Here is a 14887-nt window from a genome sequence, read left to right as displayed (position 1 = left end):
AATCGCTGGCGCTGCGCTTTTGCTGGATTTGGCTCGCCGCCGCCAGCGCCACGGATCGCACTGTTTACGAACCGCTTACGCGGGGCGGGCCGGGCCGCGCCTTCGTGACCTGTCCGTATCGCAATATCGCGTCCCGGAGGCTGAGCAGAGAGCTCTGTCTCCCTCGCTCCTGCGCTGCGTCCCGCGGGTGTGCGAGAGAGACAGCGACCGTTCCGAGTCGGCCCGCCATGCCGGGGTTGGCAGCTAGACATAGTCTCGCGCCGGGCTCGTTCAATTACCAGCAGCCTTGGCGGGCGGACAATGCGACCGCACCGAGCGCGGCGCGGCGCGGCGCGCCAAGCGGCCGTTTAATTTTTCGGTCTTTTTCCGCACAAGCGGTCCGAGCCAGGTGCAGCGGACCGCGGCGCTGCCGCTCGCTGGGGCGGCACCGGTTGCTCGCCAGCGGGGTGTTGTGCGGGTTAGGAAAATCGGACCGATTCAGGGAAATTTATTTAAATTTATGTTCCGCTGATATCCGGCTTTGACTAAATTTTTCATAACATTCAAACGACGCCTTGTCTTGTGGTCCGAAAACGGTCGGTGTTATCGATTCTGGATAACACGCCGATCTCGTATACACTTTCGGACGTTTGGCCCCACTTTGGCGTGCGCGGGGCTGCGAGTCCGGAATTCGTCGCTCTGTCTCTCTCGCGCTCCTCCGGGACTCCCCTTGAGTGCGACAGAGACGACATGACGACTCTCCTCCTCGGACTCTGCTGTGTCCGCCGCAATAGCGTTGGTCGTCATTGGCGCCGTGGACGTGGGTCCGAGTCCGGGACGGTGCGGGACGCAGCCGCCGCCATCGTCAGTGTGGTCTATGGGAGAAAGCGGCTGGTTTCATTGAATGGCCCCGTGTGCCGTTTGGTGGCCGTCGGCGTCGTCGTCGGCGCGGGTTGCCCGCGGTTCCCTGTTCCCAGGCGAGCATGGCGCATGGCGCCGGCTAAGTGACGCCCAACGAGCCACTTAGCGACGCGGTGCCGCGGTGCCTTGGCAGTGCCGTGGCAGTGCCGTACCTCTCATTGTCGGATGACGGATCGCGCGGCGAGGCGGGACGCAGCGACGCCGCCGGCCTGGCCTGCCTGGCCTCGCGCGGGCAGAGCGGCCGTTCCGATCAGTCTCCCTCACACTCCTGTACGGCACGCCCCGTGAGTGCGAGCGAGACAGGGCGACGAGACCGCCAGTTCGGAATTTGAGCGCGGCGCCAAATGTCGCCCGGGACACGCGCGGCACGCCGAGGCACGCCGGGCACGCCCCCCGTGGCGACCTTTGCGAGATTGAATCGGCGGGCCGGGAGGGCCGGGAGGGCCGCGGGGGTTAACGACTTTTTACGTGCGTCGAAAGGGAGAGTTACGGCCTGTCGGAAGGACGTGTAGGTTACGGTATCGGTGCGACGCCCTGGCGGGCGGCACTCCGGCATGAGCGACCGGTGAGGGCGACACGCCTGCACTGCACTGCAGCCTGCACCGGACCGCGCCGTCGTAAACATGTCTCGGCTCGGCTCGGTCCGGCTGTGTCCGGCTCGGCCGGACTCGGTCCCACTCGGCTCGGCTCGCACCGTCACGCAAATCGTAAAGCGCCGATAATGGCGTCGGTCGGTGCGAAAGAACAAGGGCAGGCAGGGGTCACCATCTGGAGGGGCGGACGGACGGACGGGCGGACAGGCAGACAGACCGACTCGCCCGGGAAGGCTTGGGCAGGCTTGGGGCCGCTCGGGGCGGCAGGACAATGTGATGGATTTCGGCGTTGATGACTGAGGCGACGCGCGAGGATCCTTGCTCTCCGATTGGGGATTGAGATAATGACGGGTCGGGTGGGGCCCCGCAGTCCGCGGTGGTCCGGGCCGCGCGCCGCGCGTCGGCGGAGGACGGTCACCGCGCCGACGCCGAGAACGCCGCGAACGCCGCGCCCGGCATGATTGGGCACGGCCAATGGACCACGGCGGAGTAGCGGGACCAGGACGACGGCGTCGGCGGCAGGGCCTCAATGGAGTCGTCCGACGCGCAGGGCTGCGTCGCGATGCGCGCGCTCCGTGCTGTTGACCCGGGCGGGGCGGGGCGGTGTCCCTTGAGGTCTCTGGAAGGACAACAAGCAGGGCACACACGGCGCCCATGTGCACTGCACGACGCCGTGCTGGAAGTTCAACTGGCGCAGCTTCCCAGTGGAGAGAACTGCAAAGCGCGTTATGGATCGGAGGAACTTGGTTTTGTTGGAACACGGAACTCATCTTCTCGTGTTTCTTTCGTGTTTGTAAACCTGCGGATGCGGCCCGCCCGGCTAGTCGCCGCGTTATGGAAGCTGGGCCGGCTGAATGACGCAGGGAGTAGTGCCGTGCGTGTGCGTGACGCCCCGTTAATTTGGCTAAACCGAGTAATAAGAACGCTTCCTCTTTCTGCTGCTTCCAAGGCGGGCGGGGGCGGGGCCGGCCAGCGCGCCGTCTGCCGAAAACGCGAGCCTCGTGACGTAAAGCTGACGTGCCGCCGACGTGCCGGCCGGGGTTTTGCCTCGTTTGGGTTTTTTTGCTCTGCTTTTGGGGCGAGAGGGCCTGGGCCCTGGGCCGCGTCCAAGCGCACCGTCTGGGCAGGGCGCTGCACAGTGAGCCAGAAGACCGGTGGAGGCGGACAAAACTCTAGGCGCGTTTTGAGCTCCAGAGTCGCTGAATGGGACTCGAACCGAACGTGTGACCCCCACCAATGGATTCCTCGTTCGGAGAGCAATCCATTGGTGGGGTCACAAGCTTGGTTCGAGTCCTGTTTAGCGACTCGTGAGCTCAAATCACGTCCAGAGTTTTGGCCGCCTGCGCCGGACTGCTGGCCCACTGTGCGCCGCACTGTCCGGGCGCCGCCCTGTCTGGAACTCTCTGGAGACGGCGCCGCGGCACTGCACTGGGCTGCCTCCGCGGCGGTCAGGCGGACCGGGCGGGCCTAGCCCACTAGAAAGGCTGGGCGCGGCAGGCCGTGGGCCGCGCTAACCGGGTGACCCGGGCAGGGCACGGCAGGGCGTTTGGCAGGGCGGCGGGTGCTGGACATTTGTTGACATACATCTTGGCAGTGGCTCGCAGTGGCGCGGCGCGGCGCGGGCCGATGGCTGGGTGCCGAGGATCCCATCCCCCGCACGCGCCGCTGTTATTGTGATGCCCCCCCCCCTCCCCGCCACGCGGCGGCCGCTGCATATAAAGGCTGGGAGGCGGCGGGCGCGGCGGGCCCATCCTGTTGAATGCAAATGTAACTGCAGTTTGTTGTTAATCGACGAGGCGCGAGCGCGCGCCGGCCGGGCCGAAATGCGCGCGGCGCGTCTGTGACGCGTCCGTGGCTCGTCCCCACGACGACGGCGGCGACGCAGGTGTCGCGCAGGTGTCCCCGGCGCCTTGGCGGACGCCTCCACGGCGCTGGGCTGGGCGGCTGCGGCTGCGTCACGCCGGCGCGGCGAGCGAGCGCGAATCCCTGCGACCGAGTCGGACCGGCTGCAAGAAGGGGCCGGCCCACTAGTTGGTGCGGAACGCGGTGGCGGCGTGGCGGTCGGGCCGCTGCCCCCGTCCGCCGTTCGCCCGTTCGCCGCCACTACACTCGCCCCGGGACATCCTGCCCGCCGTGTGTGTGTGTGTGTGTGTGTGTGTGTGTGTGTGTGTGTGTGTGTGTGTGTGTGTGTGTGTGTGTGTGTGAGTTGCCGTAAATCTGGCGTCTCGTTGCGCTGTCTGGGCTGTCGGGCCGGTGGTGGCAAAGTAATGCCCCCCGCCGCGCCCCAAAACGATCCCTCTTTTTCTCGTCGGCCTGGGCAGGGCTGGGCTGGCTGGGCTGCAGACTGATTCCGAGAGTCGTTCTCATCGCTCTGTCCTTATCGCACTCATACGGGACGCCCCATGAGTGCGAGGGAGACTGAGCGACGAAAACGACTCTCGGAATGAGTCTGCTGGGCTGGCGGCGACGCGTGTGTGTCACGGCCTGCACGGGAGCGGGCGGCCGGCGCCCACGCGTGTGCGGCACACTGTGTGCGTGCGTCCGCGCGTGTGGCGCGCGATTTGCCCGCGCCATTTGCCCGCGCCATCCCAGTCGCGAATAAACACGCGTCGTCTCGATCGCGGCTCGCGGCCTTTGTCCAACCGTAACGCGGCATACCCCCCCCCCCCCCCCCCCGGACCGCCAGGATGGGGCTCCATCTCGTAAACCGCCGGAGTTACAAGCGTTACGGCAGGTCGATGTGTTTTCCAATTGGGATTCCGATTTTATCCTCGTCTGGATGGCGTCGCGGCGTTCGCGCGCGGTGCTTGTCGTTGGCCTGCCTGGTGACTTGCACGCGCGTGCGGGCGCGGGGCGTTGGTGTTTTGGTCTTGGCCGCGGTGCCTGGCAGGGTATGTAGCGAGCGCGCCGCGGCAGGGCAGGGCAGGGCAGGGCTCGGTCGGCCGGGCCCCGTTACAGAGTACCGATATCGGGAGCGGTGCGCGGTGCGGGTATCAGGTGCCGGCCGCGGGTACCGCGGTACCGCTTGGCCGAGCGCCGCGGCGCCGGCGTCCACGTCCACCCTGGCGTCCGGTGTCCGCGAGGTCGCCGCGGCCACGCCGACGAGACGACGCACTCGTGCGCGCCGCGCCGGGCCTACGCGACTCGCGGCTCGGCTGCGCGCGGGGCGGGCAGGCGGGGGTCTTTCTGGCCGCGGTTCCTCGTCGCCCTGCCGCGCGCTGCACGGCGGGGCGGACTGGCGCGGCCGAGGAAAGAAGAAAAACAGTTTGATGAATTGAAATGCGCGGCCTCGCGGCTGGCGTCGCGTTGCCTCGCCACGCCTTGCCACGCCACGCCTTGCCACGCCCCCGACATGGAAACGAATCCGTAAAGATGAGCGATTCCCGTGGCGGCCGCGGTGACGTTCCGCTTTGCATTTTCCTGGAGAAGAAATGTCAGGCGTCCGTGTGGCGTGGCGTGGCGAGGTCGCGGCGAGGCCGGTCAGCCAGCAGGCCCGCGTGCGAGGGGCGCCACGAGAGACAGGGAAGAGAAGGCTTGCGGGCGGGCCGGCGGTGCGAGTGAGACGCGGCGTCTTGTTTGTGTCGCCGCGGACGCGGCCGCGTCGGCCGGAGGACGGACATTCCGGAGGCTCCAGGCCGCCACTGCCCCGCCACTGGCCCGCCCACGCGCACCCCGGACCACGGACCGCGGCGTGGCGGGCGACCCAGTACGCCCAGTACCCAGTGGGCAGGGATATGGCTCAAGGTCGCGCTGCGGTGCGCGGTGCGCGGTGCGGTCGCCGCCAGGGCCCGCTCTTTCGCTTCACCCTTTGGCCGTCCCTGTCCGCCCTGCCGGCCGGTATCGACTCGTTCCGCTGCTCACGCCATTTGGTGAAAATAGAGACTTGAGGCGGCTTGAGCGGCCAGCACGCGACCGCGGTCGGACGCATGCAGAATGAATGGCGGCCGAACCGAACGCTTCCGAATGGAGCTTTCGTCGCTCTGTCTCTCTCGCACCAGTGCCATGTGGTGGCCGACGGCACGCCGACGGCAGGCCGCGGTGCTCTCCTTGATCTGCCACCGCGCGCTCCCGGCCGTCACGAACACGCGCTCCGTTCGCGGGGCATTTCGTGCGCGTGGTTGACGGACGCGCGGTTTCACACATTCGTTAGCTCGCGTTTGAATTATGCATGCGCTGAGGACAAAAAGCGGGCGATAATTTAGTGTGGCCGCCCTTCGGTTGTGTCCGTCTATTCTCCGTCCGTGCGTTTCGGCCGTGGCCAGGCTGCCGGCTGACCGTGTGGGCGGGGCGGCGGGGCTGTTCCCGCCACGCGATGATTTCTGTTGTCGTTTTTCGAGCGGGCAGCCGGCTGCTCCTTATTGAGTCGCAGTGCATGTGACGTCCGCCCGCTGCAGCCTGCTCTGCCTGCAGCGCGCTGCCGTGATGCCGCGATGCATATGCAAGCGGCCAGCCCGTTAGTCCCGTCTCTCTCTCTCTCTCTCTCTCTGTCTGTCTGTCTCTCGCCCTGTCGCTCTCCCGCTGCGCCGCCCCGCCCCGTGTCACTGTTTTGACGTTTGCTTGCTCGTTAGGCCGCGGGGACACGCGGCGCCGCGGGGCGGGGCACGGGCACGGTGGAGGCGAAGTGGCGCGCTCTTTAGGCGGAACAAAAAAAAACTGGTGAATACACCAGGAAGTGCCCCGTCGCCGCGGGCACACTGTGGCTGCTGTGGCACTGGATCGAGGAGTCAGGCGTGCCCAGCAAACAGCGTCTTTGAGAGCGAGTGCCGTGCGGTACCGGCGCGCGGCCTTGGCGCCGGCGCCGTGCCCTCCTCCTTCGACACGCCCTCCTTCGCCTCGGCCGTCATCGGCTGGGCTGGACGCGCGCCGAGCCGCTTGGGCAACGCCGGGCAACGCGGGGCAACGCGCACCGCGAGATGCTATCGGCCCGAGGCGCTTCTTCGAGTCCATTGAGTTTCGGAGGCGCGGCGAACGGCCTTGCCCCGCGGCCAGGCCGTGCGCGCGCCTCGGTGCGCGCCGTGCTGGCGGTGGCCGTCGTCGCCGTGCCCACTTGCATCAGCTGCACAGCGTTGCACGGCGCGGCGCGGCGCGCTAAACGCGGTGCTGCTCGGTGTCTTCTTTTTTGTGCTCGCCGCGCCTCCTGTACTCATGGGTACCGTCAGCGGCGGAATACGAAACGAACGCCGCGGTGGGGCGGGGCGCGGGGCGCGGGGCGCGGCCCGCGGAGGAGGTGTGAATCCTCGTGACCTTGGTGCTCGCGGCGAAGGTGAGGAGGTCCAGTCTCCCTGCGCAGCAGCCAGCGGCAGCAGCTGGACTATACGACGGACGACTACGTGCTACGTGCGCACCGTGACGTGTTGCGGCGTGGTCCCGGGGCCCACCGCAGCCTGCCCGCCGCGCCACCAGATCCGCTTAGAAGTTTAGTAGGGATAGCCTGAGGTCGGCTCTGCGCCGCGACACTGACGTGTGCGTGAGTGAGTGTGTGTGATCCATCCACGCCAGCCATCCAGCCATCCATGCATCCAGCCTTGCGTCGCCCGCCCCGAGTGCGAGACAGAGGCTGACGTGCGTATTCGTAGGTGGCCCTGCCTGGCTGTGCCGACGAGCGCCATGAGTGACGATGTGACAACGTGACGCCGCCATGGGCATGCTGAGCGGAACCAGGTCCCCCTGCAGGGACAGGGAGACGCCGGCCTACGAGGTGAGTGAGTGAGCGCAGCCCAGCGCAGCCAGCCCCTTTCTCCCCGAGACTGTCGTGTACTACGGCGCACTGTACAGCGTACCGCGCACCCCGCGCTGCTTCCCGGCGCGTGCGTTTTGCCGCCGTTTTGCCTTGTTAATTGCCGCTGCCGTGCGTCGGCACCGTCGGCACGCACCGCGCCAGCCGCGCCGCCGAGCCGCCAAGGCGGTGCACTGGTTCTCCTGTTGCAGGAGTCCGGGGGCGTCTGCCTGTCTGCCTCTGGCCGGTGGCTCGCCAGGCCGGCCGGACAGAGCTCTGCGGGGACCGGGCACCGACCGGGCACCGGGCCGCGACCGACTAAGTGGCGCGTTACCAATCAATCGGCCCGTTAATAGTGTATCCCACCTCGTCGGCCCCCACCGGCCCGCCGTACCCGCACACAACGCGGGAAATTCGAAATGGTGCCGCCTGATGGGGTCTGGAAATTGGAGCGAGCCATGTTTGGCGGCGGCGGAATGTATCGGTTGCGTGTGGGATGGCGAGGCGGTGGCCGCCGGGCCCCCAGCAGCATGCAGGGCGGGGCGGGGCGGGGCGGGGCGGGGCGGGGCGGGGCGGGGCGGGGTCGGCCGACGCGCGCGTTTTGCGCGGGAAAACAGGGTGGCGGATGACGCTTTGCGCGCTGCCGCGCTTCGCGCACCTGCACCCGTGCGAGTGCATGTACAGACTCATTATCCCAGCGGGCCGGGCGGGCAGGCAGCAGCGCCTGCTGTGTGCCGCACTGTGTTTTGATTGATATCTCAAGTCTTCTGATTGGCCGACTGCGCGTCAGTGTGTGTGTGTGTGTCGGCGCTCTCAATAAATAATAACGCCAAGCCCCGCCCCTGCCGTAGTGTGCGGTAAGGAAAGACAGCAAACGCGTTGTGGTATGTGTGTGGTGCGCTGTGTGTGTGTGTACGTGACGTCACCATCCTGGCCGGGTCGCCCCCGTGGCCGCAGCGCCCCGCATGCCGCGCTGCGTACATTCTGCGTACCGCGGCACCGCGGCGGAACTTGCTAATGAACTCGAGACCAAATACGCGGCGCTCGGACTGTGCGGACTGCGCGAGTGGAGTGTCTTTGGCGGACGCTGGACACCCTCTCAAGAAAAGGCCTCGTTTTTGCTGTGCCCGGCTGTGCCGCTGCCCTGGCTTGCCGCAGGTGTTTCGCTCGGGTTTGCTTATCAGTTAACTGACGAGCGCGGCCTGTGTGTTCAGAAGGCGTCACAACACTCGTAAGGGGCCCCGACGGTGCTCCCGTATTGATGCACTTGTCGACTTCTTGGGCGTGGAGTGTTGTTACCAGAGAGGACAGCCTCCCCTTCGCCGCAAAGCGGGCCACAAGACGGGTCCGGTGGAGGCGGTCAAAGTCCCGGACGCATTTTGAGCTCCAGTCAGCAAATGGGACTCGAACCGAACGTGTGACCGACCCCACCAATGGATTCCTCGTTCGGAAGAGCAATCCATTGGTGGGATCACACGTTCGGTTCGATAGCTCTTTAGCGACTGTGGAGCTCAAAACACGTCTAGAGTTTTGGCCGCCTCCACCGCTCTTCTGGCCCACTGTGAAGCCGAATTGAAGTGCCTTTTGGCAGTCGCTGTGCAACACGCTGCTGCGTGCGGGCCGCCTCTCGAGTGACGTGCATTCTGCGTCGGACGGTAAGCGAGACGTCGGTATGTCGGTCAGGCGGTGCTGCTGCTGCGGCCGATGCCTGGCGGTACCTGGCGGCGCCTGGCGGCGCCTGGCTGACGCTCTCGGTGGCGTTGATGAACGTGCCGGCTGGCCCGGGCCTGTCCCTACATGGCGCCTGCCCCGCCCCGCCCCGCCCCACACGCATGCCGGAAGAAAGCGCGTCGTCGTTGTTAAAAACGGAGAGGTTCGCGGGGATTCGAACCCACGACGCCACGGCGGCGTCGGGTTACTAACGAGCCAGCGCTAGCGCGCCAGCGAGTCGAACGACTGCTGGGAATCGGAGGCGGAATCGCAAATGGCGGCCGGCGATGGCCGTGGGCCGGGTGGCCTGCCTGCAGACTCATTCCGAGAGTCGTTTTCGCCGCTCTGTCTCTCTCGCTCTCGTGGGCACCGTCCATAGGTGCGAGAGAGACAGAGCGACTCTGGGAATGAGTCTGCAGGCCGTGCTGGGGGGCTGGCGCATGCGAGGCGCGTGGCTGGCCTGACGAGCGCGAGCTCCGTTTGCTGGAGTGTGCTGCAGGTCACTGCAGGTGAGTCGCTACCTCGCGGTCCTAGGTGCTGGAACCTCGCCTCCAGCGTGAATTTCCATGGCGATCCTGAGAGAAGCGGCCCAACGCAATCGCTGTCTCTCTCGCACCCATACGGTGTGCACCAGGAGTGCGAGAGAGACAGTGTGACGAAAGCACACGACTGTTCGGGTTCCGTCAGCCCGGCGGGCCGGTACCGCTCACTCTCGGGGATCCTGGATCCTTGATGGCGGACCCGATAGCCTTATCGGCGGCCGAGCCGAGCCGGGCCGAGCCACGCTGCCATGCTAGAGCGGATGATTTGTGCCGGCGCTGACAGGAGGAGCGGAAAAAGTAAAAACAGGCTGCCGAGTCGTATCTGGCCATCGCGCATCGCCATGGCGCCGTGGTCACGTGGTCAACGCGCCGGGCAGTGCGGTGCAGTGTCGAGCACCTTCCCTGTGTGCACTGCACTGCACTGCGCTCGCTGTCCGCGGCCTTCCGCTCCAGGAGGCGCCCCACATTCCCTGTCATGAATATTGCAGAGGAGCCGCGGGCCCTTTCGCCCTTTCACTCTTCGCTTGCCTCACTTGCCGTGATTCGCGGTGACGGACTGGTTTTCCACTGTCGCGGCGATGTTGAACGCCTCGCGCGTGCACTCGACAAAGTTGCAACGAAATGGGACTACTACGCGCAGTGTGGGCCGGAAGACCGGCGCGGGTGGTCAAAACTCCAGACGCGTTTTGGGCGCCAGAGTCACTAAGCAGGACGCGAATCGAACGTGTGGCCCCACCATTGGATTCCTCGTTCGGAGAGCAATCCGTTGGTGGGGTCACACGTTCGGTTCGAGTCCCATTCAGCGACTCTGGGTCTGGGGCTCAAAACGCGTCCGGGATTGTGACCGCCTCCACCGGCCTTCTGGCCCACTGTGCTACGTCCAAAACGTGCCAGGGGACTGCATGCGTGTTCAAAATGGTTTGCACGTGCTCTCGGCTGCTGGCCTGGCAGGCCGGCCGGCCGTCCCGAAATGCATGTAACGCGTGTTTCCGCGGCGTAGATACGCCCTTCCTTCCGGCGGGCTGCGCCTTGGGCTGCGCGCCGCCGCACGTGTGTTTCGCTTATATGGCCCTCGGCTCGTCTTGGCTCGGCTCGCCCTCGACGCACTCGGTGTGCTGAAGCGCCTCGGGCCGCGCCGTGCGCCGCCTTGCGCCATGTCACGCCGCCTGGGCGGGAAAATGCGCCAGGCCAGCCAGGCCAGCCGGGCGGGCAGCCTTTACCGTCGCCCCGTCTCTCTCGCTCGCGCCGGTCTGGCCGGCTGGCCGTTGGGGCGCGAGAGAGACGGAAGACGGTGAGGCAACGTTCGGATTGAGTCTGCGCCCACTGCTTTCTGCCCTGGAAACACGCGTCGATCCCCGTTCGGCCGCGGTGTCGCAGTTTACGCGTTCGCACTGTCGGCGCTGTGTGCTGCAGCAGTCTCTCTCGCACCTTCACGAGACTCCCTGTGAGCGCGAGAGAGACGGAGCGATGGAAGACGCCCCGCGCGCCGTGCTGCAGGTGGGCTGGCTTGGCTGCGCTAGGCTGCGCCGTGCCGAGAGAGTGTTTTCTTCTCACTCGTTCTCGCCTCATAAATGCCGAGGAATGCTCCGTGCCTCGCAGCTCGCAGGCCATTTCCCTTCACTGCTAGGTGTCCGCGCGTTGCGACGCCTCGCGGTGCGTGGGTGGCGCGGCACGGCGCGGCACGGCGCGGCGTGGCCGATTCGAACCGCCGCCGCGTCTCCTGTCGCATGGGCGGACCGGGCGGGCGGACGGTCTAGCGCGCTATCTTCTGCTTTTAGAGGACAATGAATCATTTTCCTCAACGACAGCGGCACTGCAGATTAGCCGGGCCAGGATGGCCGGGATTTGCGGCCGATATTGCGGCACGGCGTCCGTCAATCGAGCGTCGCATCGCCGCCAATCGCCTCCCCCCTCTTTCTCCTCGGGGCCTGGGTGCTCTAATGTCTTCATAAGCGCGGCAGCGCGGCGTCAGTGGGTTCGTTCCGTTTTTTTACGGCTCGGTGTGGCCGCGGCCGTCTGCTTCGACGAAGCTCCCCGTGACGGCCGTGACGGCTGTCGGAGTGTCGGGGCGTTCGACGGCGTGGGCGCCACCCTCGCCCTGCCTCCCTTCCCAAGAGCCCCGCCAATTCGATTTCCAGTGACAGCGACAACGACGGTCACGGGAGCTGTGCCGGACTTCCCCGTCCATCTCCTTGACGGCGGCGTCCTCCCGGGGGCAGAGGCCGGAGGGCGGCCGCGGCGGTGCAAGCGGCCCGCGCCGAATCGCGTCATTCCGTTTTGTCTTTGTTTTGTTTGTTTTTCTCGATGGGCTCGCGTCGTGTCGGTTCATTGAGTCGCAGGACGCGCCGCGCGTCGTTTCCATGGCGACTAATTGCTGCGCGACGCGGCGCGGGGCGGCGCGGTGGGCTCGCAGGTGCTGGGTGTGGCGGAGCCAAGTCGGTGCCATTCCGCTCCGTGATATCTGAGTGCAAGTCGTCATGGGACGGCGCGTGGGCCGCGCGCTGAAAGCGACCTGGCTGGCCGCCTGCCTGCCTGCCTGCCTGCCTGTCCGGCTGGCTGCGCGGCACGGCGCGAGACGCGCGCAAAGGTTTCTGGTCACTTTTATCGGAAATGGGCGTGCGCTGCGTGCGCTGCGGGGGCGGTTCGTTTCCGGTTCCTTCCCACTGCCACTCACTGTTGTTGCCGTTCCGGCCGCGGCCGCCGTTTAGTGAGTCACTTCCGCAGCCACCGGCGCTGCAGCGCGGCCGCGTCGCCGGTGCGTTGTGGGGAGCGCCGGAGTGACCCCCGTCCGCGTGGTCGCCACCCTGCGGACGGACTCCTGCCCGCGGGTTCGAGTCCCGTTGAGCGCCGCGCCCGGCCTGCAGACTGCTTCCGAGGGTCGTTTTCGCCGCGCTGTCTCTCCCGCACCCATACGGGACCCACCATGAGTGCGAGAGAGACAGGGCGACTCTCGGAATCAATCTGCTGCGTGGCGGCCGCGGCGAGGCGGTGCTCGTTGTGATGCACGGCACGTCGCCCGGCCCGGCCCGACCGAGGCCCAGCCCTTCCGGACGGCCCTCCGCGGTCCCGCGAGGAATGGGAGCCTTGAAATTACGGCGGCAGCGTGGCGGGGCGCGAGCCGGGCAGGGCCGCCTCCAGGGCAGGGCGAGCCGAGCTGGAGGGCTGCGTCGTCTCGACCGCCTGGAGCGCCTGGAGCGCCTGCGAGGCGGCGGGTAGGCAGCACCGCATCACAGCCGTGCGCGCAAGCAGCCCGCCTGCCTACCCTCGGGCGTTCCGCTCCGCGCTGTCCGCGTTCCTCTTTGCCCGGGCTCGGACCCTGCCCTGCCTTACCCTGGCCGGGACTGGGACTGGGACGGGAGTCCTGGGTCTGGGTCTGCCTGCCCCTGCCCTGCCCTGCCCTGCCCGCCGGACCCATTGTGCAACACAACAACATCTGGTGGGCCTCCGTATATGGTCCGCCCCCTCCCCCCTTTTCCCTGACGGCGAGCGCCTCGCGGTGGGGCGGCGCAGGGCGGCGCCACGGAGTGCGCGGAGCCGCGGAGCCTAGCGCCGCTGCACTGCCAGAAACGCCAGAAACGGGCCGCTCCGTTTTACCTTTATCTCCTCTTCTGTCTGCGCAGGTCAAGTTGGAGCGCGTGCTCGGCCTGACCGTCTCCAGCAATGCGGCTCTGGACTGCGACCCCAACTCGGAGCTGATCGCCTACCCCGCAGGGTGAGTGTCCGACCGCACCGACCGCCGCTCGTCTGTCCCTCCGTCGTGACGTCATCCTGGCTGGTGGTGACTGACGAATGCTCAATGCTCGCGTTGTGTCCGCAGATGCACCGTGGTGCTGTTCAACCCCCGCAAGAACCGGCAGTGCCACGTGCTGAACGCGCCGCGCAAGACCATCACGTGCGTGGCGTTCAGCGCGGACGGGCGCTACCTCGCCACCGGGGAGTGCGGCCACTCGCCCAGCGTGCGCGTGTGGGACCTCAACGACCTGCACGGCCAGGGCGCGCAGCAGGTCGCCGAGTTCCCCGGCCACAAGTACGGCATCAACTGCGTCGTAAGTACAGAGTCACCGTCCAACCCACGTTCAGTCTGATGCTCCCGTTTTGACTTTAATGCCTTCAATCATTTTGTGTCTCTTGACAGGCGTTTTCCCCCAGCCACAAATATGTGGTCTCCGTAGGTTCCCAACATGACATGATAGTCAATGTCTGGGATTGGAGAGCAAACATTAAGGTTGCGTCCAACAAAGTGTCCAGCAAAGTGAAGGCTGTGTCTTTCGCTGAGAATGGCAATTACTTTGTCACCGTCGGAAACCGTCATGTTAAGTTCTGGTATTTGGAGTATTCCAGAGCTGCGAAGGTGAGTTACTTTGTTGAGTTCCATATAAAGTTGACCATTATATTACAAATGTTTGCAGACACTGTAGTTGTTTCCTTAATTTTTCATTTCAGTACAAAGAACCTGTTCCACTTATGGGCCGGTCAGCCATTTTAGGAGAGCAGCGAAACAATTATTTCTGTGATGTAGCCTGTGGCAGGGGAGAGTCAGGCGACTCTACATATGCCATTACAAAGTCTGGGCTTCTCTGTGAATTTAACAACAGAAGACTTCTTGACAAATGGGTGGAGCTTAGAGTGAGTGCTGTTTTCAATACTATCATTTTCTGTCTGAGTCATAATTATGGGTGATTTGTGATGTAATGCCTTTTGTTTGTTTGTTTTTGTTTTGTTACTTTTAGACAACTAGTGCCAATTGCATGTCTGTAGGAGAACACCATATCTTCATTGGATGTGCAGATGGCATAGTACGATGCTTCAGCCCTTTAACTTTACAATTTATAACCACTCTTCCTCGTACTCACTACTTAGGTGTAGATGTGGCCCAAGGTCTTAATATCAGGTATGCCAAAAAATTTACAGTTGTATGTTCCTTTAATACTTTTTGTGTAAAAAAAAATGTTTTTAATTTTGTGCCAATTTTCAGTCACATGGCCTCACATCCTAATAATGCCAAATACCCTGATGCTATTGCTCTAGCATATGACAGTCAAAACCATAAACTCACTTGTGTTTATAATGACCATAGTCTTTATGTATGGGATGTCAGGGACATAAAAAGAGTAAGTTAAGCTTTGTCTTAAAGGTTTTTATTTTATAGAATAAAATTTGAAAGGCTACTTGACAAACACTGCTGTTATTTTCTGTAGGTTGGAAAATCTCATTCCTTCTTATACCATTCTGCATGCATTTGGGGAGTTGAAATGTATCCAGTGGGAGTTGATGAAGGTATGCCTCCTGGCTCCTTTGTCACATGTTCTAGTGATGACACAATTCGTGTCTGGAATTTGGACCCCAACATTGACACAACCCAGGATCCAACATATCGGCGCAACATTTACAGTAATGTAAGTATTTCTTTGCCTCTGCATTCTTCA

At 64.4% G+C, this 14887-nt stretch overlaps 1 protein-coding gene across 5 annotated transcripts in view; it reads left to right on the top strand.

Annotated features, from left to right (window-relative positions):
- LOC117641179 (mitogen-activated protein kinase-binding protein 1) overlaps positions 1-14887 on the top strand; it is a 64154-nt gene that overhangs the window by 38781 nt on the left and 10486 nt on the right. For 3 of the 5 annotated variants that reach the window (XM_034378319.1, XM_034378323.1, XM_034378322.1), the window contains 7 exons: positions 13082-13173; positions 13279-13507; positions 13597-13812; positions 13905-14087; positions 14192-14352; positions 14437-14572; positions 14660-14857. In XM_034378319.1, the coding sequence (XP_034234210.1) occupies positions 13082-13173; positions 13279-13507; positions 13597-13812; positions 13905-14087; positions 14192-14352; positions 14437-14572; positions 14660-14857 (1215 nt within the window). Of the gene's footprint in view, positions 1-6830; positions 7192-13081; positions 13174-13278; positions 13508-13596; positions 13813-13904; positions 14088-14191; positions 14353-14436; positions 14573-14659; positions 14858-14887 lie in introns of those variants that run through there. The other 2 variants (XM_034378320.1, XM_034378321.1) reach the window with 2 other exon arrangements.

The sequence above is a fragment of the Thrips palmi genome, unplaced genomic scaffold (assembly GCF_012932325.1).
Source record: "Thrips palmi isolate BJ-2018 unplaced genomic scaffold, TpBJ-2018v1 HiC_scaffold_15, whole genome shotgun sequence".
NCBI lineage: Eukaryota > Metazoa > Arthropoda > Insecta > Thysanoptera > Thripidae > Thrips > Thrips palmi.
Note: the sequence above shows the minus strand (reverse complement) of the source record. Positions and strands in the feature narration are given on the sequence as shown.